We start from the raw sequence: 24319 nt of genomic DNA on the forward strand, positions 1-24319 counted from the left end.
AACTCATAATATATTATTTATAGTTTAGTTCCACAATTTTTAATAAAAATTGATCCGCTCACTCGGAAAAAAATATTGTATATGTATAAATAAAATGATAAAATATATTAAAAAAATTGTCGATAAAATATACAAATAAACTCACCATCTTATCCTAGTGTACTTATGGTTTCTGATTTTTTTTTGACATCATACACTTATTCTATTATTTAAATTTGAGATAGTCTTAGACTATAAAAATTAACATCTTATAAAAAGGATCTAGCACTTCTAATCTATCGTAGAATTTTCTCCACGAGGTACATACGAGTATGAAAGATTAAAATTGTGTTTTACCAAAATGATTAAAACTGGTGTAACTTGTAAGCCTCCTCTTAGCCTTGCAAATTTTATGTATTCTTTGTAAGTGGTGATATAAAAATTTATATAGTATTAGATTTATGGCACGTGAATTTTGTTATTCGTTTCCTAGTTCTTGAAAGACGTTGAAAACTTGAAAACTATATTCCACCCAGCCTTAAGCCTTAATTAATGCAAACCACATATTTTACATTGATGAGAATTATTACATACTGCTGACACAAAACGATGAACACACTCTTGACTGAAAAACACACAACCAATACAACAATCTTGAAACAAATACAATCAACCAACACATAAAATATTTATTCAAACAAGTAAAACCATGAAAGACTTGTTTTTAGTTTTTATAATTTCCGCAGATAGGATCCATTTGCCTTAGCTTTGTAAACTTTGCATCTATTTGTGGAATTCAATAACACAATGTGAAAATGCAATACAAATGATTTCACAGTTAAGAAAACCTGAAGCAGTGGCTAAAGCTTCAAACTGAGAGAAAGACCTCTCTTTACCACCTGAACAGTGTGTTAACATCAACATGTCCATGCTGAAAACAATGTTGGAGAAAATGTCGTCATGTTTTGGTTCTATTGGTGTAACAATGTCTACTATTATGACTTTTCCCTTTTCAGGAAGACTTCTCCAACAGTTTTTTAGAATCTTTACACAATCTTCATCTGCCCAGTCATGTAGTATCCACTGCAATCAATTTATCCATCTTAATTTGCAAATCAGTGTTTGAAGTAACCATTATATATGCTTGTTAAAGATGTAAGTCATTCATATGCAAATTATATATACTTACTTTCATAAAGATAGCATCTCCTTTTGAAACTTCTATAAACATATCTCCTGCTACATGCTCCACACCTACAACCAATTTTTGGTAAAATTAAACAAATCAAAACAATATCCTTAAGAGATTCGTAGAAAAACAAGCATTTCAAATGTAACTTATAAGATAGTACCTTGATAAAGAGGAGCTTGAGCTAAAACCATGTCTAAGTCGAAATTGATACCCTTAATATGAGGATACTTGGAAGTAACCAGATTTAGTGTGGTGCCAAGTCCTCCTCCAATATCCACCAAAGTTTTAATATCTTCGAATCCTCTGTAAACTTCTAAAATCTTCTTCATGATCATGGTAGAAGATTCTGACATTGCATGGTTAAACATACAAGCGAATTGTTCATTCAAACCGATGTATTCAAAGATCCTCATGCCATGAGCAGAAATGAATGTATCTTTTCCTTCTTGTATCAGATCTTTCAAATGTGTCCTGCATTGAAAAACAAGTCCTCGGTTCTTCATTGAAAGTGTGAATAATGAGCACTTTACCGTAGATTGGTGTAATTAGAAGGTTATTAACCAATTTAATACGATTGAGAATCAACTACTAAATTGGCATGCATATTTTCAAATAATAAAATGCGTACCAAGTTTCGAAAAAGACTTGGCTATGGTGCACCATGAATAGGGACATGAGTGAACCCGACTCATGACCATGTTTTAAGAAAAGCGTGCAAACCGGCTCGGCTGCATATACCATTTGGATCTTTCCAGTTAGATTGTTTTCTCCGGTTTCAACTATACGACACTTCAAGACCGAGTGGCTGACGAGTAACCGTAACATCCGGTCTAGCAACATTGGCGCCTCCGGGTTGGTGGGCTTGGTTGGTAGACCAAAAGCTATTTCTGAAGACGAGAGCCACGCATCTTTGCCGTTGGCAGCAATTGTGTCAAAGACGCCTAGCTCTAAAGCAGCTTTGAAAACCATGGGGAAAGCCAATGTGGTTGTGATCTTCAATGCTTGTAAGCTCATCATTTCTTGGTCAGCTTGTTCTTCTTGTTTGGTTAGACCGGGATTCAAGTGACTGTTTAAAAGACCTTGAAGATGGTTTATCATTGTTGCTATTTGGCTGGTAACTGAACAAAATAGATAAGGTAGAGATGAGAAGAGAGAGTGAGTTCAACATTTGCACTTGGTGTCATTTTATAGGGATATCAAACCAAGTGTACCGACATTTGGTTTGGTGACCGGTGATCCAATGTTTCTGCCTAATATTTTCATGCGGATTAATGAAACCATCATCTTCAGTTATTTTGAAAAATCTTTAAAATCATGACTATAATATTTTATGCAAAAAAATTTTTTTGACTATAATATTTTTTTTTGGTAATATATTATTCTGACTATAATATTTTTCTGACTATAATCTTTAATATATTATTCTGACTATCATATATTTTCTGACTATAATCTTTATGCAAAATATTTTTTTCTTGGTAATATATTATTCTGGCTATAATCTTTAATATATTATTCTGACTATAATATTTTTTTTTGGTAATCATGACTATAATATTTTATGCAAAATATATTTAAAATGGTCTAAAAGTTGCTTGCGTCAATTAAAATCAAGTAAATATATCAAGAAAATATATCATAATATTTTATCGATGTAATGTGATAAGGAAATAAGGTAAGTAATTCATGTATACTTGACGAAGAATACAACGTAACCATCATGTTATATACATATCCGGATTGTCACAATCTCATGGTTCGGCACAACCTCGAGAGTGTCGCTAATCTCATGGTTCGGAACAAATCAACATCCATTACAAATCTGGTAATAAACTGGATGGCCCATGCGCAATAATATCTAACGAGGAGTGGAGACATGTGCAACTTGCAAATGAAAAGTGAGAGAGAGAGCATACAACAAAGGTTTAACTGCATGTTGCATAACAACAAAAGTGGAAACCGACACGTGATTAGTCTGGACCATTTCTATAAGTCAGAATCAGGGCTGCCATTGGGCTAAAGCCCATAAAGCTTGGACTTTAGGCGCTACAGATAATAAGTATTTTAGGGGCGCCAAGTTAAATAAAACTGTTTTTGGCCTAGTGGGTTGTTTTAACCTTATTGTGGATGTATACCCTGATGCTTAGACCATCTCCAACAATAGATCCATCATTAGAGTTCTAAATCAATTTTTTAAGTGAAAATAATTAAACTAAAAATTTTAGATACTTTTTAATTTTAGCCCCTCCAATGGTAGAACTAATTAAATGTTCTAAATTTCAAAATGTCACCTCTCACAAAATTACACATGTCATTTACAAGTGGATCCAAAACCTCCAATTATAGAACAATATCTATCTAAATTATATCTTTTTTATTTAAATTTAATCACATAAACATTTAGATACATCATTTAGAAGTGTCTTGGATACTCCTTTGGACATGCTCTTAGGTTCGAATTCCCAAGAGCACTTTTCTTCTCCTGATTTTTTAGTCATCACGGAAGAATCGGTTACCTGTTCCAACTTTCCTATTTATTTTTATTTCTTTTGTTTTATTAAATAACTAGATTTTGACCCGCACATTCGTGCGGATATTTTTCATCTTATGAATGTATACTTTTGATTTATTATAAACATTTTAAGTATATAATTTTAATTTTAGTGTTATATATTGTGAATATAAACCTATTACTGTAGTAAATTGTATATATGGTAGCATCCATCATATTATTTTAGTAAATTTTATTGATACAGAATATTTTTTGGATGTTATGATATTAATTTTTTTTGTTATTAAATTAAGACTTCAAAATATTAGATTACTTTAATTTTTATAACATAGTTTGTTTTTCCGTGTTACATTTCAAGAAGTTATTCTTTATTATCTATGATTATACCTTTTGAAAAATTTAAAACATTATCATTTTAAGTTTGCATACTTATTTTTAAAATTTTATATTTTGTCAAAATTGTTTAGAAAATTATACAACTATATTTGAGGTGGGAGATTATATGATTTTTGAAATTGTTTTGTTATTAAATAAATACATTATTTTATATAAATAATTTTAATTTCGGTAAGATTTTTTATACATCTCTCAGAATATGTTTATAATTAATATAAATATTAAATTTATAATTAAAATTTGATTTGTCATTAATATTTTGAATGAATAATTAAAATTCTATAGTTTTCTAATAACATATTTTTAAATAGTATATGAACTAAAGGTTAGTTATAAACTATTATATTTTTGTATATTATTAATTTTTTAAACAATATATTGTTGAGAGTTTCAAAATAAAAAAAATAAGTTGTTGTAGATATAATAGTTTAACCTATGTTAATGAATTTATGTTTATAAATTTATTTTTCTAAAAAATATAATATAGTTTACGAATTTAAATACATTTTGATGATGAGTGATAATTTATTTAAATGAAAATATTTTAAAAATAAAATAGATAAATTTACCCATATTTAATTCATATAGTACTTCTATTTTAATATAATATATAATATAACTAAATATATATAAAATAGTATAGAATTTTATTTTCTTGTTTTATAATAAATTTTTAATTAACATTGAATTATAAAGTTATATTAGTATTTACGAAATTAATTAAGTGTTATTTTATAAAAATATTTAGAAAGTTGGTAAGATTTTGTTAGATTCTTTTTCAACATAATTTGTTATATTTAAAAATAAATTTATATTTATATTTGTCTTAATATTAATGTAAATAATGAAATATGTTATTTTTTTAGAGGATCCTAGTATGACTTGTTAAAAGTAGATAGAAAATAGAACTTTGTTTTAATAGATTAGATATCCAAGGAACCAAACACATTTCTATGTCCAAACACGTGCTATTCTAAAAGAAGTCCAAAAATAAATGAGAACTTGTAAATGGTAGATAAAAAATAGGACTCTATTTTAATAGATTAGATATAATATAACTAAATATATATAAAATAGTATAGAATTTTATTTTCTTGTTTTATAATAAATTTTTAATTAACATTGAATTATAAAGTTATATTAGTATTTACGAAATTAATTAAGTGTTATTTTATAAAAATATTTAGAAAGTTGGTAAGATTTTGTTAGATTCTTTTTCAACATAATTTGTTATATTTAAAAATAAATTTATATTTATATTTGTCTTAATATTAATGTAAATAATGAAATATGTTATTTTTTTAGAGGATCCTAGTATGACTTGTTAAAAGTAGATAGAAAATAGAACTTTGTTTTAATAGATTAGATATCCAAGGAACCAAACACATTTCTATGTCCAAACACGTGCTATTCTAAAAGAAGTCCAAAAATAAATGAGAACTTGTAAATGGTAGATAAAAAATAGGACTCTATTTTAATAGATTAGATGATTTATCTTCTCCATCTTTCTTTTCATTTATTTCTTTTTTGCCACAATAGCTGTTTGAATTAAAAACATCATAACAGTTAATTAGAATTATCAGTTGTCAGGCTCATGTTCCACTGTATCGTAATTGGTGTTTTGCTAAAATAGCTCCATGGAAGTTTCATGTACATTTGCTTTTTCTTTATTTCTTTTTTGTAAGTTTTTGTAATTTTGTTAAAGACTTATGAAATTCATAAAAAATATCATAGGGTTTTAATATTTTTAAAAATCTATGAAAAAAAATAAAATTTGTAAAGTTGATGTTAGCATATTTTATTATAAGTTTTGCTCTATCAATAGATTATACAATTTTTTTTGTTTCTTTGTATTCGTAGAAAATGCTATTATAATAATATTCAAAATTAATCAAGAAGTTCAAATATAAAGGAAAACAACATATAAGATGAGCTTTGATATTTTGTACTTTTTAAAAAGCTTAAATTTTAATAATATATAAAATATTATATTATTTTGATTATATGCTTAAAATTTAGTAAATTTTAGTTATAGGTAAGGGGTATCATATTTCTTATTCGGTTTAGGTGTCTGATGAATCCGGACCGGCACTGGCCAGAATATCCTATATAATTCAAAAAAATAAAAAGTAACTAATCGACTATTTATTTACGTTTGATCTTTTTTGTTTACATTTAATGATATTGATTTTCTTTTATCCTAAACGAAACTACCAGCTTATGAAAATATATAATACTGTTAGACCAAGACGTAGTAAGGGGGTGGGGCATCTTGTGAAAGAGAACAGATGCAGAAGAATTAGCTGAGGAGAAGACCAAACAAGATAAACAAAAAATAGAAGACAAAAGAGAATTTACAGAATATAACCACGGAGTCGGGAAAATTACCATTTAATTCTCCAAGTATTTGAAATTAACAGATAAATTCTTCAATTATTGCATACGAAATAAATTCCCCAATTCCTACTTGACTTAATAAAATTAAACCCCCAAAAAATCAACGTCGAGCAGTAAACAGAAAACGTTAAATGAGTTTTTTTAATCAGCTTAAATACAATTATGTCTTTTATTTCCCCCAATTCGAAGAACATGAACCCTAAATAGATTTGAATGATAACTGGAGAGGAAACTTAATCTCCAAGAAGAAACGAAGCTTCCAATTCGAAGGACTCCACCTCATAAGAAGGAAGCAACTCGTGAGGAGCATGTAAAAATATGTTGGTCCATCTAAACATATATTATATTTTTTAAACTAACTATCAAATTGATTAGTGGTGTACAAAATAATATTCTCCATTTTTTCCATATACAAAAGCTACAGAATTATTATTATTATTATTTTTTTTTTGACAGCAAGACATTCACAGATTCATATTGACTCTGTAAACCAAATCGGCAACTCTGCATCCATATGAACGACGAAAGACGGTTGTTTCCTAGCACTACGTGCCAAACTATCCGCCCTTAGGTTCTCCGTTCGGGATACATGGATGACGTCTGAGTTGATGAAGCTTCTTCGTAAAAGCTTGATATCTTCCAGGTAGCTTTCAAATGCTGGCCATTCTTCTGGTTCCGAAACCATCTTCACCAATTGAGAACAATCCGTTGCAAACGTAACCTGAAACTGTCGTAAGTTCTTCATACATTCCATTGCCCAAATCAACGCCTCCACCTCCGAGTGAAGAGGTGATAGACACGCCCTTACATTCCTTGCTCCCAATAAACCATCAAAACCCGGTAAGGTACTATATCATCCTTGTCCCGAAAATAGTTCCTTCTCTTTCCACGAACCATCTATAAAACACCATCGTCCTGTAGTTTCTAATATAGGTCTGGTCTGCACTTGCCTCTCCCTTCTTTGATCAGTGATTACCTGTGCTTCAGCCAAAGTGTCGATTCTACTTCTGCTAATCTAAGTGTTTCCCTTGGATCAATATCCAGATTACTAAAAACTTTATTGTTCCGACCTTTCCATATATACCATAATATCCATGCGAATTGGTGGTCATCCATCTTTGGAGTAACTCTCCAAAAAAGATAATCCATGTTACCAAAAAACGAACAAGTAGGAAAAGAACTTGGATTCGATGGTATTTTAGATAATGCCCACACTTGACGTGCTGGAGGGCATTCAAAAAATACATGATTTATTGATTCCTCCGGGTCTCCGCATCTAGAACAACAAATATCCCCTTGTAGTCCTCTCCCCCGAAGATTCTTCATTACCGCTATACAACCTGAAAGGAGTTGCCATAAAAAATGCTTTAACTTCGGCGGGCACCGCACTTCCCAACAGAAAGCTTTTAACGTATCCACTGTGGGCCCATAAAATTCTGGTGGTTTTTCTTTGTCAGGATAGACCCGTTCCACTTGATACCCTGATTTGACCGAATATTTTCCATTATTAGTGAAATGCCATCCATTCCTATCTTCCATCTGATGTCTACTTAATGTAATACTTTCAATAATTTGTGCATCATGAGGATCCACCAAAGCCTTAATTGCCTCAAGATTCCAAGTTCGGGATTCCAAATTAATCTACAGAATTATCTAATATGATTAACATATATATGACAATTAATGATTATGAATAATAAGGATTTGATAATAATTTTATGTACTCTCCCTTTTTTACTTTTATATTATTTAAAAGAAATTAAACAATTGCATTAACCATATAATAAAATTATATTTTTTCTTATATGTTATATTTTAATTTTTTCAAAACAACTATAAATTACTAAAAATGTTAGAAGTCTCACATTAAAATTTTTGTGATCAATGGTTTAATCTTTTTTTTTGGTTATAAAAAGATACAAATAACGAATATGAAATCTCATTTAATAGATATTCATATTATATATATATATTATTAAACTATATAAAATATAAAAATACATAAATAAGTTAAATTCAAAATTTGCATTGAAACCTTAATATTTTAATTTTCAAAGTTGCATTAAAAATCTCACATTAATTTTTTATGATTAATGGTTTAAATTTTTTGTTATATCAAATCTACAAATGTTAATAATATCATATGAGTAGAAAGTCTCGATAATAAATATTTATATTAAAATACTATATATTATGTCAATATCAATAAAATTTAGCTACATAGTATATAAAATAAATAAAATAATTGTTTTGATTTATTTACCAAAAAATATTATAAATTAACAAGACGTATTATTTTGATTTGTGTTTTTAATCTAATTTAATTATATACATAATACGTAAATAAACACAAAATAAATAATTTTGTATAAATAATCATATTCCGTGGTACTAACCACCTGTATCTAAAGAAAATTTTAAACAAAACTAATTAAGTGGCCAAAACGGCCCATTCTTTAGAATACAAACCAAACTAGATTAAGACCTGCCTTGCGCGAAATGAACATAATATATATAAATTATTTTATATATAATATGTTTATAACATATTATGAAATATAAATATATATTGAATAATTAAAAATTCATTATCTACTACTTATATAATTAAATTGGTGTGAACATATAAATAAATTTTATAGATCGAAAAAATATTTTTCCGTTTGATATTATATATAATTAAATTTAAATGATACTAACATATATATAATATATTTTAATATTAATATTTATTAGATGATGCTTTTTGCTCATATTTTTTTTTATCATTTGTATTTGTTATAGCAAAAAGTCTAAATTAGTGATAACAAAATTTTCACTGTGGAATTAATGGTTTAAGTAATTTATAATATTTTAAAAAATTAAGTTGTCGATATTGTTTCAAATTTTTTATCAAAAAAATGTCCAAAGTAAATTTCAAAATTAAGATATTTATGTATTTTTATATGGCATATAGTTTAATTTAAAATGATACATATATTTATATATTTTTTTATTTTTGATACTTATTAAATGATACTTTTAACTTATATTATTTTTTAATAATTTGTATCATGTCATAACAAAAGTTTTAAATCATAGATCACAAAATTTAAATGTGAAACTTTTAACAGTTTTAGTAATTTATACTCGTTTTTAAAAATTCAAAAAATAATATTTAAATATTTTTTTAATTTTTATTATATGGTTACTATGATTTTTTAATTTATTTTAATAGCTTAAAATTAAACAAATATAATTATAATACACACTTATTTTGATCAAATCTTTATTATTCAAAATCATTAATTGTCATATATACTTTAGCCACATTAGGCAATTCCGTTATCTTATTTAAGGAAATAATAAAGCACACTAATAATGTATTTATTGTGGTTTAATAAAAAGCTTATTATATATTTAGATGGACCAACCTATTTTTCTAAGGATTCTAAGAATCATTCTAGTGATGACACGTGGCTATAAAAAATGTTGCAATGCTTCTCAAATAATATATAGGGGATAAAGCCCTTAATATTTTTCGTATAGGTTTCTGCATTTGCTTAGCATAGAAACCCTAATCGTCCATTGCCAAAGCCGTTTCTCTCTTGTGGCCGTACCTGAGAAGCAGGGCCGTGCGAAGAGTTTTAGGGGGTCTAAGGAAGTTTTAAAAATAAATTTATTTACAACCGTAATGAAAATAATTTTTTAATATGATATATTATTTTCACCAAATATAAAAGTCTAATACTGTAAAAGAATTTAGTTTATAACGTAAATATGTTATATTATGTCATATAGAAAAAATACATGAATTCAAAAAATGAATTAATTAATTTTCGTAGAAATGTTTTGTTTTTAAATAAGTCTAAACCACTATACTAGAAATTATTTTAAATTTTGGGACCCTAAAAACAGTTATATTAATCGGAGGCCTCAGGCGAATGACTTTTTCAATACACTGTAGGCACGCCTCTCCTGAGAAGATGAAGGTACCCTCACTAGGGAGTAGGGTCGATGAAACTCCAAAATAAAACTAGACATCTTTAAACTCCAAAATAAAACTAGTCAACCGTCTTTCGTCGTTCATATGAATGCGAAGTTACCAATTTGGTTTACATAGTCAATATAAGTATTTAAATGTTTTGTTGTAAAAAAAAATGAATACAAGAATAAGATATTTATATATGCAAAAATACACAACAACAATCCAAATTAACTCCTCTGTTGTATATCATCAAAACATTGATTTTTCATCATTTTGTAATTGTCAATTTTCAGTAAAATTAAATGAAAGTATTTCCTTGAACTAAATTAAAATTTTGAAATTTATAGTTTATTATTAGTAAATAATAAAGAAATTAGACGATTTTTTTAACAGCTAGATATTAAGAAATATAAATAGTTATCTTTATGAAACATATTTTTTTAACATGGAAAGAGTATTTGTTTATTTTAATTTTATAGCAATGTAACAAAATTCAAAAATACAAAACTAAACAAAGTGGGCCACACGGCCCATTAGAACACAAAACCAAATAAACCTTATATTTTTCTTTTCATATAAATTGCTGCTGGCTTTACTAGTGTAGAAAACCCTAAGCGTTGTCGATTGCCAAAGCCGTCACTCGCTCGCGGCTCTTGTAGACCTGAGAAGATGAAGGTACGCTGCAAAAGAGAGAGAGAGAGAGAGAGTATTAAATTTTTATTGATTTTCGTTTGCTCATTTTGTTATATGTTTCCGTGTTTCAGTTCAACGTCGCGAATCCAACCACTGGTTGCCAGAAGAAGCTCGAGATCGACGATGACCAGAAACTGTAAGAATCTTTATTTCTCTCTGGTCTTTTGCTCTTCTGAATGATAAACTGTGAAAATTCTAGGCTTAATTTCGAGTGAACAGAACAATATTTGGCTTCATTTAAGTTTCATAACAGAAACTAAGTTTCATGTTTGCCCAAAAACATGTCTGGATTCTAGTTAGTTTTTATGATCTATGGATGTTAGTTAGTGAACAGAACCACATTTGTCTTCATTTAGTTTTCGTTTGTTGTTCTTGAGATGTTCTTATATGTTTTAGTACACGACCAAAATATGTCTACATTTCTGGATTTTAATAAGGTCTTATGATCTGTGGATATAAGTTATTGAGCTTGAAATTTGTGTTTTTGCAGCCGTGCGTTTTATGATAAGAGACTCTCCCAAGAAGTCAGTGGAGACGCTTTGGGCGAGGTACAGTTTTTATCTTTATTCTCTTAATTAATCTCTTATGATTATTTGAGATTGAATCAGATGGTGAAACTCTGTTTGTATGCAGGAGTTCAAGGGGTACGTTTTCAAGATCATGGGTGGGTGTGACAAGCAAGGTTTCCCAATGAAGCAGGGAGTTTTAACTCCTGGCCGTGTTCGCCTTTTGCTTCACCGAGGAACTCCTTGCTTCAGAGGACATGGGAGGAGGACTGGAGAGAGGAGAAGAAAGTCTGTTCGTGGTTGCATTGTCAGCCAAGATCTCTCTGTTCTCAACCTTGTCATTGTTAAGAAGGGTGAGAAGGATCTTCCCGGGCTTACCGATACCGAGAAGCCAAGGATGAGGGGACCTAAGAGAGCTTCCAAGATCCGTAAACTGTTTAACCTCACCAAGGAGGATGATGTGAGGAAGTACGTCAACACTTACCGCCGCAAGTTCACAAACAAGAAAGGTAAGAAAGAGAATCAAAAACCAACAATCTTGAGATTTAAAAATAATAATGGTCTCTTACACTTCTTTGGGGATTGATTACACACAGGTAAGGAAGTGAGCAAAGCCCCCAAGATCCAGAGGCTTGTGACTCCTTTGACACTTCAGAGGAAGAGAGCTAGAATCGCCGACAAGAAGAAGAGGATTGCCAAGGCTAACGCTGATGCAGCTGAGTACCAGAAGCTTCTTGCCTCAAGGTTGAAGGAACAACGTGACAAGAGGAGTGAGAGTTTGGCAAAGAAGAGGTCGAGACTCTCTTCTGCTGCTGCCAAGCCTTCCGTTACTGCTTGAGAATCTCATTTCTAGTTTTGTTTCCTTCCTCGCTTCTCCGGCATTCAAAAAAAAAAGTTACTTCAAGCTCTTGTTTCAGTTGTTACATCCATGACATGGGTAGTAACACCACCACTTTGGACTTGTGTTTCTTGATTTATTCTCTTAGTTAAAAAGACCATTTTAAATTCAACTTTTTGGTTCCTCATTCATCGTTACTCATATTCATAGTACCAAATGTTCCAACTCGCAATGCATTATATAATTGATAGTTCTTAGAGATATGACAAAGAACCTACAAAAGCACCAAAAAAAATGAGCAGTCTCTAGAAAGTTGCAAGTCTGAAATACTGAAAAAGAAATCTAATTTAGTTTGGAGAAAAGAAGCGGTTCTTGTGGAACACGCAACACCACCACCATTGGATACATTAAGTGGTTGCAGATAATCTTTTGTTTCTTTAAACCACTCTTCACGTACAAGTTACACCAGATTATTGTTGAGAATCTGGCTGATTCCCAGTATCCTCTCCCCTGTTTCATCAACCAAAAGTTATAAACATAAGTATGAACAAAAGGTGATGATATCAAGAGAAGCAAGTACCTAAGGCGTCAACTTCGAGTGATGAAGCTTCCAGATTCTTTTCCCTTGCTTCAATATCTGCTCGGAACTGTCTTACAGTGTTCAGAGTGTCTAGAATGCTCAGCTTCACGCTGGCAACTTGATCAGAGACTGAGCAAGATTCTTGTCGCGTGCGTTGCAAGTTACTTGAGTTAGTGTTTGAAACCCTAGGGCGTCCTCTCTTCCGTCTCTCAGTTTCTACTATCGAAGTCTCACAAGCTCTCTTCTTACGAAGTCTTCCGTTTCCATTTCCCTTGTTTTCAGCCTGAAAAGGACCTCACGAGACGTTTTTACCATGTTTTAAGCTCTAAGTTTAACTAATAAGCACAAAGTTGTGTTGGTGGTTTACCTTAGAGCAGAACTTAAACACAGGGTTATCATCTTCCCAAATCAACTCCAACACGAACGAGTCATTTACTTTAACTCCATTAGCTTTGCACATCTCTCTCCAGCCATGTCTCAGATAAAACCATTCACTTCCACACTGTCCTGTCATCTGTAGATAAGATGGCCACTTTCTTCCGTCTTTGTTCATCAGAGTTATCTCCCCAGACTTCTTAATGCCACTCTCATTTACGAAAACCGATGAAATGTACTGAAACAAGATTCAACAATTAGTAACGTTGTCGACACTACAAACTCATGACAAAGGTTCATGAACTTACTAGCTGCCCGGTCTGTAAACGGTTGGGTGTTAATTTTACTGTCAAAAACTGAGAAGGACTGTTCTTCTTCTTTCCCTTTCTCTTCTCTTTGCTGCAGCCTCTTATAGAAGAAGTCTTCACTGCATCTGCTTCAAGGCACTCTTCTTCTTCTTCATGGCTATTGCTAGATGGACACAACCTAAGCACAGGCCTTTCACCATTTTCTGAAAGTTTAAACTTGCAGATGTCACCTTGACTTAACCCATTAGCGGAGCAGAAGTTAACCCAGCCTTGTCTGATGTAAAACACACCACTTGTGCTGTTTTTTGAAAGACGCAGTGTCCATTTTCTTCCTTTCTCATTGACTAGATCTATCTCACAGGGCTTGTTGTGCTCATTAAACGACACAACCGTAAAGTCTTTAGAAAGATCCTGGAAAAAAAACAAAGAAATAATACATCACTCACAGTATCATACACTTGACTACTTACAAAAGGTAAACGAGGAGTGTAGTAATTAGTTACCAAACGATCTTTGATGAGGCTATAAGGTGTGACACGTGCTCTGAGGATACAAGAGAAACCTGCTTTTGTGTTCTTGTTCACCATAATGTTCCCTGAATCACAACAATCTTCATTTACATTTTACTACCAAACCAAAAACTCAAAACATGTACCACTTATGTCGTTTCAAGAAACGGAAACACCTTACCTGCGTCATCCTCTCCTCCATCGTCATCATCATCATATTCGTCTTCTCCATCATCAGATTCAGAATAGTCATCATCAGTCTCAACATCGTCAGTATCAACCAAGCTAGGAGACGCGTGGTGACTTATGTCACAAGAATCCGACCGAGGGGACACAGATACATGAAAGATCTCGTCTCCATCGTGTCTGAAAACCAAGAGGTCTCCGTCTCTGAAACTATGAGCTTTGGCGAACTCTTCCCAGCCGCCGCCGGCGAGCCTGCTTCCGTCTAGTTTCACTTTCCAAATCTTGTCTGACGAGTCTGATATTAGCAACACTTTCGTGTGCTTCCTCAAGAACTCATCGTCTACAGTCTGCAACCAAAAGCAAAAATAAAACAAAATGAAATGAAAAAGATAGAAAACTAACAAAAGATCATGTAAGAAGAAGCATTACAAGAACTGGTTTGTCTCCTGTAATAAATCTGTGGTGAAACAGAGAAAATGTAGGAGGAATAGTCATTGTTCAACTGAGAGCAACAAAACTGTTTTTAATGTTTGATCTTCCTCACAATGATGGAGTTAGGCTTTTAATATACAGTTACGTTACAGAAGAGTGGTATCGAATCTAATAAAAACAAAAAAAAAACATGATGTGAATCTTTGACATTGATGTAAACCCATCATCTCTTTTTTCTTACACACTCTAACTCACTTTTCCACCCATCAACAATCAAACTACCCATCATCACCTATGAGTTTATGACAAAAGCCTACACTACACCAAAACTATTAAAAAGAAAAAGAGGTTTAATAGGAACAAGTACTGTTACTTCTGTAGAGTTCTATAAAGATGATCTAGTCTTGCTTTAGTACCAGTGGCTTGTCTGAAAGATTTATGGATCAACTTTTATTTACATTAGTAACCAGCGGCGCTCTCTACGAGCTCACTGTCCATATTGGGCCTTTAGGCCCAACCTCTTGAAATGGACCCCAGAGATAGGCTTATTGGTGAACTAAAACGTGTTTAAGACCTTCTCATTCACTCAGAAGGTTGCTGACTTTTCAGTGTTTACTTACTCCATGTACCACTGACTCGAGCTCGCTTAAGATCCTCAATCCCAGGAAAATCAGAGAGCAAGAAACTAGAAAATGAAAAGCTGATTAAACAATCAATTTTCTCCTTGTAATGCGTTTGAATCACGTTGAAGCAGCTAAGAAACGTGTTTTCTGAGGAATCATTTCGCGATTGTTCACTTGATCTCTGTGCATAGATTTATACCTCGAAAGCACTCTTCTTTCCATGGAGGTTCAACCCGAGATGGAGCCCACCTCGTCCATTAGGTACTACTCTTCCTTGTTGATCTGTGCATTTAACATTCGTTTGATTTGCTGTGTTTTTTTCAATTCAGTTAAGAAAAGTTTCTGGAATTGAATTTGATCAGTTTAGGACGTGGGTTTAGTAATTACTGGTCTAATGAATCGAGGGCTTTATGAAAGTTGGGAGCTTGCATTATCTGGGTAGATCTTGATCTCGAGATTCATGTTGAGAACAGAGCATTTGAGTAAGCTTTAAATACTCTGTTCGTTACTTGATGCAGTTTAATCGCAGCTGTTTCTTATGGCATTGCTTCAATGGCGATGGTCTTCATCAACAAAGCTGTCATCATGCAGTATCCACACTCCATGACTGTTCTTACACTACAGGTTCTGATCATGCGTCAGTGTTTGATAATTTAGATTACTCAATTCTTTAAAAAAGCTAACAATGAATTGGTCTTGTTTGCTATGTATTAGCAACTGGCGACTTCTTTGCTTATACACTGTGGCAGACGAATGGGGTACACAAGAGCCAGAGGAATCGATTTGGCTACTGCGAAAAAGCTTCTTCCTGTTTCGATCTTCTACAATGCTAATGTTGCATTTGCTCTTGCTAGCTTGAAAGGAGTCAATATTCCTATGTATATTGCTATTAAGAGACTCACTCCACTCGCTGTTTTGATTGCTGGTTATCTCTTTGGTAAAGGCAAACCGACTACTCAGGTATATATACCATTATATGATATGTTTATGGAATAGTATTTGATCTATGTATGTTTATGTAATCTCTTGTTCAAATTTCAGGTTGCTCTATCTGTACTACTGACGGCTGCAGGTTGTGTGATTGCCGCTCTTGGAGATTTCTCTTTTGATCTTTTCGGGTATGGTTTGGCTTTAACATCTGTCTTCTTCCAGGTTGGTTTTCATTCTTCTTTCCCTTCTCTCTTGCATTAATCCTCCCATCAACCATATGATAAAAGAGATTATGGTTTCATCCTTTGTCGCTTGCAGACCATGTACCTCGTGCTGGTGGAGAAGTCTGGAGCAGAAGACGGGCTTTCCTCGATAGAGATAATGTTCTATAACAGCTTCCTTTCCCTCCCATTCTTGTCCTTCCTCATCATTGTTACAGGCGAATTCCCAAACTCTATATCGCTTCTACTCGCAAAGGTCAGAAACTTTCATCATCCTAAGCTTGCGGCTTTTCTCAGTTTTTTTTTTTTTTTGGCTCAACTTCAACTTTCATTAACCAATTTGTGGTAACGAGATTACAACCTCACAAGATTTTCACCCCACATACAATATCGAGATCTAGTACCACCCAGGAACACTTACAAGGATCCTACGCTACCCGAATCAATCCGATATTGTATTTTTCACCACTACCCGGAATGAACCGTCTCTTAAACCCTAAATTAGACCACACGATGCGAAAACAGTGTCAAACAAACAGACAATGAGACTTAAACTGACTAACAATACAGAGAACAAGCAATTGATCTTCCAATAATCCGAGTTCAGTTCGATATCAATCGCCTCAACACCTAAAAGGTGCATTTCAGTCTCAGTTCATACCCGTTCTCTTCCACTGCCTCGATCCTTAGCCAAAAAACCGGACAGTTACATCCGGACTGAAAGACGGACCTTGACGTGCGGTTAGCATGACCGATGCCTCGTATCACAGCTTCAGAAGGTGCAAAACTCATACCACCGGGATGACCTCAGACCAAACTCCGGTGCAGGGAAGTAGAGCTTCGCCACGCTTCCCGACCAAAACCAGACCTCCGGTTGACTACTCCATCAGCTTGTATCTTGGAGCGTGATGTCCCCGAGGACCAGGGTACAATCCTTCATCCACCGCACTGTAAAAATCTTCTCCGTCTGTCTCACCTCCACGCTAGAAGGTAGATCCGAGCTAGAGAAGTTGTCAGGCCGGTACACGCGCCGACGTCATGAAGCTCTCGTCGAAGATCTGAAAAAAGTGAAAACCAGATCTTGACAAGGTCTTCGATCCTAAACGCCGACTCATCTCTCCCCAGTCTCACGGAAGCCTCACCGCCTCTCCAAAGACGTCGGGAATCGTCACCGTCGAGCAAGACCGCGTCTCGGCGAAAGCTCGAACTGGTTCAGAGAAGCAAGTATATCGGCTAGGATTGATTGAGGAGGAGAAGAGCAAAAGGAAAAAAGGAAAGGAGAAGGAGTTTCGCCTCCGGCACCACCGCAAGGGTAGGCCGGAGCTAGGGTTTCAGGTTGAAGGAGGCGGCTTCTGAGTTTACGGGAGAGAGAGAGTTTTTTCGCAAAGAGTGGGACTTATGTGTAAACTTCGTTTAGAGTATTGACATATGCCTCTTGCGGCTTTTCTCAGTTACTCTTCTTTAAAAGGTTTCAAACTATTTTATTCTCTTCTGCAGTGTTCATATTTGCCGTTCTTGGTGATGCTTGTTCTTTCACTGGTTATGGGCATTGTCCTCAACTTCACCATGTTTCTTTGCACCATTGTGAACTCTGCACTGACAACAACCATCGTTGGTGTCCTCAAAGGCGTTGGTTCCACTGTGAGTATACTATATTCTCATCTAGCTAGTATCTTGAGGCCATCATTTTCTCAGTCTTGCGTATCTTCTTGTCTTTTGATTTTCCAGACGCTCGGTTTTGTACTCTTGGGTGGTGTTGAAGTACATGCTCTGAACGTGTCCGGTTTGGTGGTCAACACAGCTGGTGGTGTGTGGTACTCTTATGCCAAGTACCGGCAGAAAAAGGCTAAACCGGCTAAGACATTGTCTGATTTGGAAGCTCATAAAAAATGAGAACTTCTGGTCCGATTCGGTTTGCACACCAAAAAATAAATTTTATATTGCTCAGAAAATTCAGATATATAAAACCATGGATTCATTAGTCTTTTAATTGATAAAAAAGGTTAAAAATTACAAACAATACAAAACTTTAGTCTTTTTGTCAACTTTAATCGAGTATATGAATATATTGAATGATTGTGTCCACTAGTTACAATTGTTTAACATAATTCTAATTAAGTATAAAGTGTAAAACACTAATGAAATAGTAGCATAATTTAAAGAATATCATAATTGAAAAGTGCCCATTTATAAAATCATTCATAAAAAAAAAAATCATTCATCAAACATAATCTACCATCTTAGTATATGCATGATTAATGTCTGATCTGGATATATTTTAAACATACTAAAAATTATAGTGTATCACATCCAAAATTTTGTGAATTATTGTTTACCTAGACTGTCATCGACTCATAGTTATACTACTAGATATTTAGGGGAGAATTGTGTATGATATTTTTTTTACCTCAGCTTCAACTTTTATCATCCAAATGTTTTGTTATAAGCAATTGTGACCACAGTGCCTCAACAGAGACTTAACCATAATGTGATATATGAATAAAAGATATAACATCATCTAGGATCATTCATTTGGATCCTGCATTACCTTACCTAACAACCGATCACTTTACCACCACGAAAACAAATTTATCTTACCATAACCGGTGAAGATAAACTGTCTCTCAAACCACAATATTACAAGGACAATGACCTAACCTCTGAAAAAGACCTAACCGAGGAGTTCCAATTTTAACCGTAGCCAGAGATTGGCTCTTTATTGAGATTGGATATTTGGATTGTAGTATGATGATTTTTTTTTTGATCAAATAGTACTATGAATTTTTTTATGATCAAATAGTACTATCAAATAGTACTATATCGTAGTATGATATTATGCATGATTTTTTTTTCCCAAAAAATAGTACTTTTATATTTTAGAGGAATATATTAGACTGAAACCCAATTTTATTTTTAGAATTCATTTATTTTTAAGAAAAGATGTATATATGGTGCAGATGGTTAATAAAAATATATGCATAATAATTGAATTAATGATTGTCTCACGCCTTAAATTTGCAAACCAAAATGTCATCGCAGGATAAATACATCTTAAACTAATTGAACCGCCCATGATAGTGATATTTATTATTCTTCGCTTATTATATAGGAGATGTGATAGCATATGAAGCATGTTTCATACATTTGTTGAAACAGAATCAAATCTATCTAGCTGATACTTAAGGCCGGACATTTTATCTGTTAAATCTGATTTGATTCGTTATTTATTTCGATTCGATCCGAAAATCTGGATATTCGTAAGTTTCTGAAGCAAAACAATTATTAAAAATAAATATCTTTTAAAAGCGAAGCAAATCACAAATACTAAAATATTTAGAGGCGGAGGATATCCGACCGCTCCGGTTTATATACATATAGATGCATATCTATGACTAAATGTAGAATTTTAAATATATAATCTTATAAAATTATTATTTTAGCATATAATTTTATATATAATTACTTATAAAACAAAACAAAATTAAGAAAAATAAAAATCTTTAACGAGAACTACAATTTTTCTAAAAATATTTCTTTTATACGAAAAATTCATTAATTTTAAAAATTCATAAAACACATTGTTTCATTAATTTCAGCTTATATTTTATATTATTTAAAGTTTATTTTAAGAGAAATTTTTTTTATAATGTTTTATAAATTTACTTTATTGTATAAAGTAAATAAAGTATCTGTAAATATTCGTGAATATTCCAAAATATCTATAAATTCTGGATATCCGAAAAACCGAATATTTGTATTTTTTCGAAACAAAGTAAGTCGGAAAATCACAAATACTAAAAAATATGGTACTCTCTGATCTGTGCTACCTCTACTGATACGAATATTTATTCGTATATTTATTTAATAGGTTTCAGTTAATTTAAATTACATATATAACACAAAAGTCAAGCAGTATACTTTTAAAATTATATTACGTGACGTGATATGATAATTTATTTTGTATTACATTTCATCTTCCGAGACTACCCATGTGCAGCTTCTTTGTTTAAACAATAAATAACAATATAAATCAAAATTGACAAAAAAAAAACAATATAAATCAAAAATATCGACACCCAACGTTACTTGAATTTAGAAATAATAATAGAAAAGCATGAATGGAGAATGTATAAATTTACACGAAGTCCACATTGGATTCTACACTCATGATAGCTTTTATTTTACATATTCGTCCTTGCGGCTTTCTTTCAAGGTCTATTATATTGTTTTATCGTAACGGAAACTAATTTTGTGAAAAACCTACAACAGACATACCATAGTAGACACTATGAATTATAATACATGTACAGTTTAACTTTTTTAAATTAATACTCTATAAATTAATATACACTAAAAATCTCTATAAAATAATATAATTTTATAGTTTTAAATTGAATTTTTAGTTCAATTAGTATATCGATAAATTAATATTTCTATAAATTAATAAAAAAATTATAGTTTTGGTGTAGTTTCAACATTATTAATTTATAAATGTTTCACTGTATTAAATATACTTGGATAGTTGCATGTGATTCATAAAGACATAAACCAAATGTTGGTAGCTCAAACGACATATTGTATGATCACAGAATGGAAGAGTTAGAAAAAAACCCGAATTAGAACACCATAACAAAGAAAGAAATAATCTAACCACCCGGTAGAAAGAGGATTCTAAACCTAGGTCCAACACATCTTCGCTAAAAATAAAACTATTTAAAAAAGATAATAGATGAAAACCAAAATCAAATGTCTTATTCTATGATCTACTAGGGGTTGGCCCGCCCTACGGGCGGGTGAATTTACGAAAAAATTGTTTTATTTTAAAATATATTTTTATTTTATAGAACATTTGATCAAAACATTTTATAGAACATTTGAAATATTGTTTTAAATTGAATATGATAAATTTAAAACTTTCTAAGATTGTATTGTAAATTTAATTTTGCTGGTTTGAGTTGAAAGAACCACTATATTTTTTTAAGAGGACGTAAAATTTTTAATAATTGAATTAAAAAATGTAATGGTTTTTTTTAAGAGAACACAAAATTTTAAATAAATGAGTTTAAAAAATGTAATGGTTTATATTTATTCTTTTGACTTTTATTCTTGGATAACATGGACAAACGTTTTTAGTGGTGTGGACGTCAAATATATTATATATATACGTCAACACCTTTCAACAAATGTACATCTTTAACAATTTACATGTAACATGTATTTGAGGGACAGTGGCACCGGCAGTGTAGATTTGGATGTACTCATCGAGACTTGGATGCCGTAATTTTGATGCTTTTAATCTTGTTTTGAGGAAATACTTGAAGTGTACACTGCTTAATTGTATGGTTTATGTATTTTTTAAGAAAAAGTTAGTAGACATGTAACTTTATCATCAATTGCTTACATAGACTACCAAGTGTTTAGAAGTATGAACTTCATACGTAAGGTAGCATGACTACTTGACTTATCTTAACAAAATGTTGCCTGTATAAAATAAACTTGCATTAATAATTCAAACACTGATCACTACAGTGAGTTGAAAACAAAAGTAGAAAAAGATGCTAAAGCATTAATACTTTTTGTTAAGAGTATCCACGTGATAAGTATTCAATGGTTATCAAAGGTATCTATGTGAACTCATGCCAAGCGTGCCTTCTTGGATCCACTCTAGCTCGGATCAAGTTGCTGTTTGGTTGATGGTTCACCTTCGGCAGCTGGATCAGCAGACATGGATGGTGGGGCGCAACATTGGAGTTCTCATCAGCAGCTCCATTCGAAGCTAGTGCATTCACTCCAGGAAGCTGAGCATCAGGAACCTCTTCATCCTCCTGTTTTCAAAATATCAAATACATCGTTTATATAATTTAGGTAGCAGCATAACTAAATTAGGATTAGGTACCAACATCTTTAATAAAGCCTGGCAGAATTCCGGTCAAAGAAACTCAATTATCTGTGATGCCAAAGAAAACATTATCTATTAGTTTGGTTAATTCATAGCGCTTTCTAAATTAGACGAGAAGCGAACCTGAGGGTCGGCAGCGATAACATATTGCTTTAGCTCTGAAACGATCAGGGCCTCTTTCTGTGCATATACCACCTTCGATGAAGATGTTGTCTCATATGTACCTTCACCTGTCAACCTATTAAGAGATAAGTGTTGAATGACAGTCAAAAAATATACTAAAGCAGATGGAAACATGCTTAATGTGAACCAAGTGGTCTCTATCTAATTAGAATGAGGGTCACTTGCTTGTCAATCTTTTCTTTTCCAACAGCGGTCTCCGTGTCGAAGTAAAGATGTGTTCCAGATGTGACATTAACAATCGACCTGCATAACTGAAATTTAATAAATGGAAGCTATGTTTGTTTAAGATTTTAGTTATCGTATGAATGAGACCCTAGCTTACTGACCTCCAACAATTTTCGGATTTCTGCTGGTGGCAAGTACAATTGTTGGTTCCGTCCCGTAGCTCTCGAGTTTGTTATAAAATGCAAGGGTTAAGGCAAAGAAGATGCTAATGACCACGGTGATATAACTGCAATATAGAGTTCCATGAGAGTTACGTTGGAATATATAGTTGTAAAACACGCAAACCACTGGAGTTTGACTGTACAAACAACCTCTCTATGCAAAGAGTAAGCATTACGCGCTGCGACCCGTGTGTATCGTTATTAGTGCTCCTGATTGCAGTTAGCTCACCGATTATGTTTGAAAATTAAAACGTAGGATTCTTAAGCGACAAGATAGATAAAGAAGATTAAAAATATACCAGGTAGTTGTCTGTTGGTGTTCGCCAATGCACGTAGCTGGTCTACGAAATCGTAACAGTTCAGTTGGTATTTATTTCACCGAATCGGTTAGCTCTACAAAAGACGTCCCATCATTGAAGTGTATGGAGAGGGGAGTCTCAGACAGACGGAACTTGTTGTTGCTCCTTGTGACGTCGAAACTGCTGAACGTTTAAAATGATCCTACACTGAACGTCAAGGAAAGGGCTGAGACGGTTGGCACTGACGGACCATTGGATAGGGTCAACTGTTTGGCAAGAGAAAACAATATAATTAGAAAACAGGATTTCAGAGGCTCATATATATTGTTAATAGGAAAGGACTGTGATTACATTCTCGTCAAGCCGTAGCATGTCGACACCTATTAACTCTCGCCCTTTCTTCACATTCCTGGCCTCCCTAAACCTCAGAAGACAGACCTCGGTGGCATTTGTACAGTGGCTAGCTTTCAAATCGCCAGGTAAGATAGAGGATTGCGCCATTGTTGAGTTGGTGAGTAGCAGGGATCGTGTTTTCAGATTTCGTATATGGGATGCCGTTCATCGTTGGCTGAAAACACATTTATAGGTGAAGATTCCGGCGGTTACCTAGAAAGATGATAAGCTTGATTAAAATCTAGAGAGTGGAAGGAGTTGTATAATTGATGTAAATGCTCAGATTTAAGCACCCAATAATTGCCAATAACAGACGTTACATAGTTGGAATCGGAGACGACGTCATCTGTAACTTGAAGACGACAATGCTTTGTAAGCAGAATACGGAGAGTGGTGAAGCCCTAAATACATGTGGGCCTAAACCATAGAAAACATTACATAAGACCCATCAAACGGCCCATAGTATAGTTACGAAAGTTTTCGTGAGCGGAATGATAGATGACACGTGGCAACAT

General features: G+C 32.7%; 4 protein-coding genes across 7 annotated transcripts; 2 read left to right on the forward strand and 2 right to left on the reverse strand.

Moving 5' to 3' along the window:
- Positions 1–528: 528 nt before the first annotated feature.
- On the reverse strand, positions 529–2322 carry LOC103834597 (indole glucosinolate O-methyltransferase 1). Its single transcript, XM_009110666.3, has 4 exons — positions 1800–2322; positions 1332–1642; positions 1169–1233; positions 529–1062 (listed from the first exon to the last, which is right to left on the reverse strand). Exons 1-4 carry the CDS (start codon positions 2267–2269, stop codon positions 763–765), a joined length of 1146 nt encoding a protein of 381 aa, XP_009108914.1. The 5' UTR covers positions 2270–2322; the 3' UTR covers positions 529–762.
- An 8087-nt stretch (positions 2323–10409) lies between these two features.
- LOC103834600 (40S ribosomal protein S6-1) lies at positions 10410–12667 on the forward strand. Of its 2 annotated transcripts, none has more exons than XM_009110670.3 (5): positions 10410–10447; positions 11208–11272; positions 11627–11684; positions 11770–12151; positions 12239–12667. In XM_009110670.3, exons 1-5 carry the CDS (start codon positions 10442–10444, stop codon positions 12478–12480), a joined length of 753 nt encoding a protein of 250 aa, XP_009108918.1. In that variant the 5' UTR covers positions 10410–10441; the 3' UTR covers positions 12481–12667. The 2 variants fall into 2 exon arrangements, with proteins under 2 accessions (XP_009108918.1, XP_009108917.1); XM_009110669.2 differs by lacking the exon at positions 10410–10447 and adding an exon at positions 11012–11118.
- Positions 12505–15310, reverse strand: LOC103834598 (B3 domain-containing protein REM1). Of its 2 annotated transcripts, none has more exons than XM_009110667.3 (7): positions 14868–15310; positions 14434–14785; positions 14247–14353; positions 13744–14154; positions 13428–13673; positions 13061–13343; positions 12505–12990 (listed from the first exon to the last, which is right to left on the reverse strand). In XM_009110667.3, exons 1-7 carry the CDS (start codon positions 14931–14933, stop codon positions 12941–12943), a joined length of 1515 nt encoding a protein of 504 aa, XP_009108915.1. In that variant the 5' UTR covers positions 14934–15310; the 3' UTR covers positions 12505–12940. The 2 variants fall into 2 exon arrangements, with proteins under 2 accessions (XP_009108915.1, XP_009108916.1); XM_009110668.3 differs by having other exon boundaries at positions 14247–14338; positions 14868–15307.
- A 152-nt stretch (positions 15311–15462) lies between these two features.
- On the forward strand, positions 15463–18611 carry LOC103834601 (UDP-galactose/UDP-glucose transporter 7). 2 transcript variants are annotated; one of them, XM_009110672.3, is made up of 8 exons: positions 15463–15754; positions 16012–16117; positions 16208–16453; positions 16535–16645; positions 16742–16927; positions 18016–18033; positions 18096–18285; positions 18373–18404. In XM_009110672.3, exons 1-8 carry the CDS (start codon positions 15714–15716, stop codon positions 18402–18404), a joined length of 930 nt encoding a protein of 309 aa, XP_009108920.1. In that variant the 5' UTR covers positions 15463–15713. The 2 variants fall into 2 exon arrangements, with proteins under 2 accessions (XP_009108920.1, XP_009108919.1); XM_009110671.3 differs by lacking the exon at positions 18016–18033 and having other exon boundaries at positions 15474–15754; positions 16742–16900; positions 18142–18285; positions 18373–18611.
- The last annotated feature ends 5708 nt before the right edge of the window (positions 18612–24319 follow it).

This window comes from Brassica rapa, chromosome A08, assembly GCF_000309985.2.
Source record: "Brassica rapa cultivar Chiifu-401-42 chromosome A08, CAAS_Brap_v3.01, whole genome shotgun sequence".
NCBI classification, from domain to species: domain Eukaryota; kingdom Viridiplantae; phylum Streptophyta; class Magnoliopsida; order Brassicales; family Brassicaceae; genus Brassica; species Brassica rapa.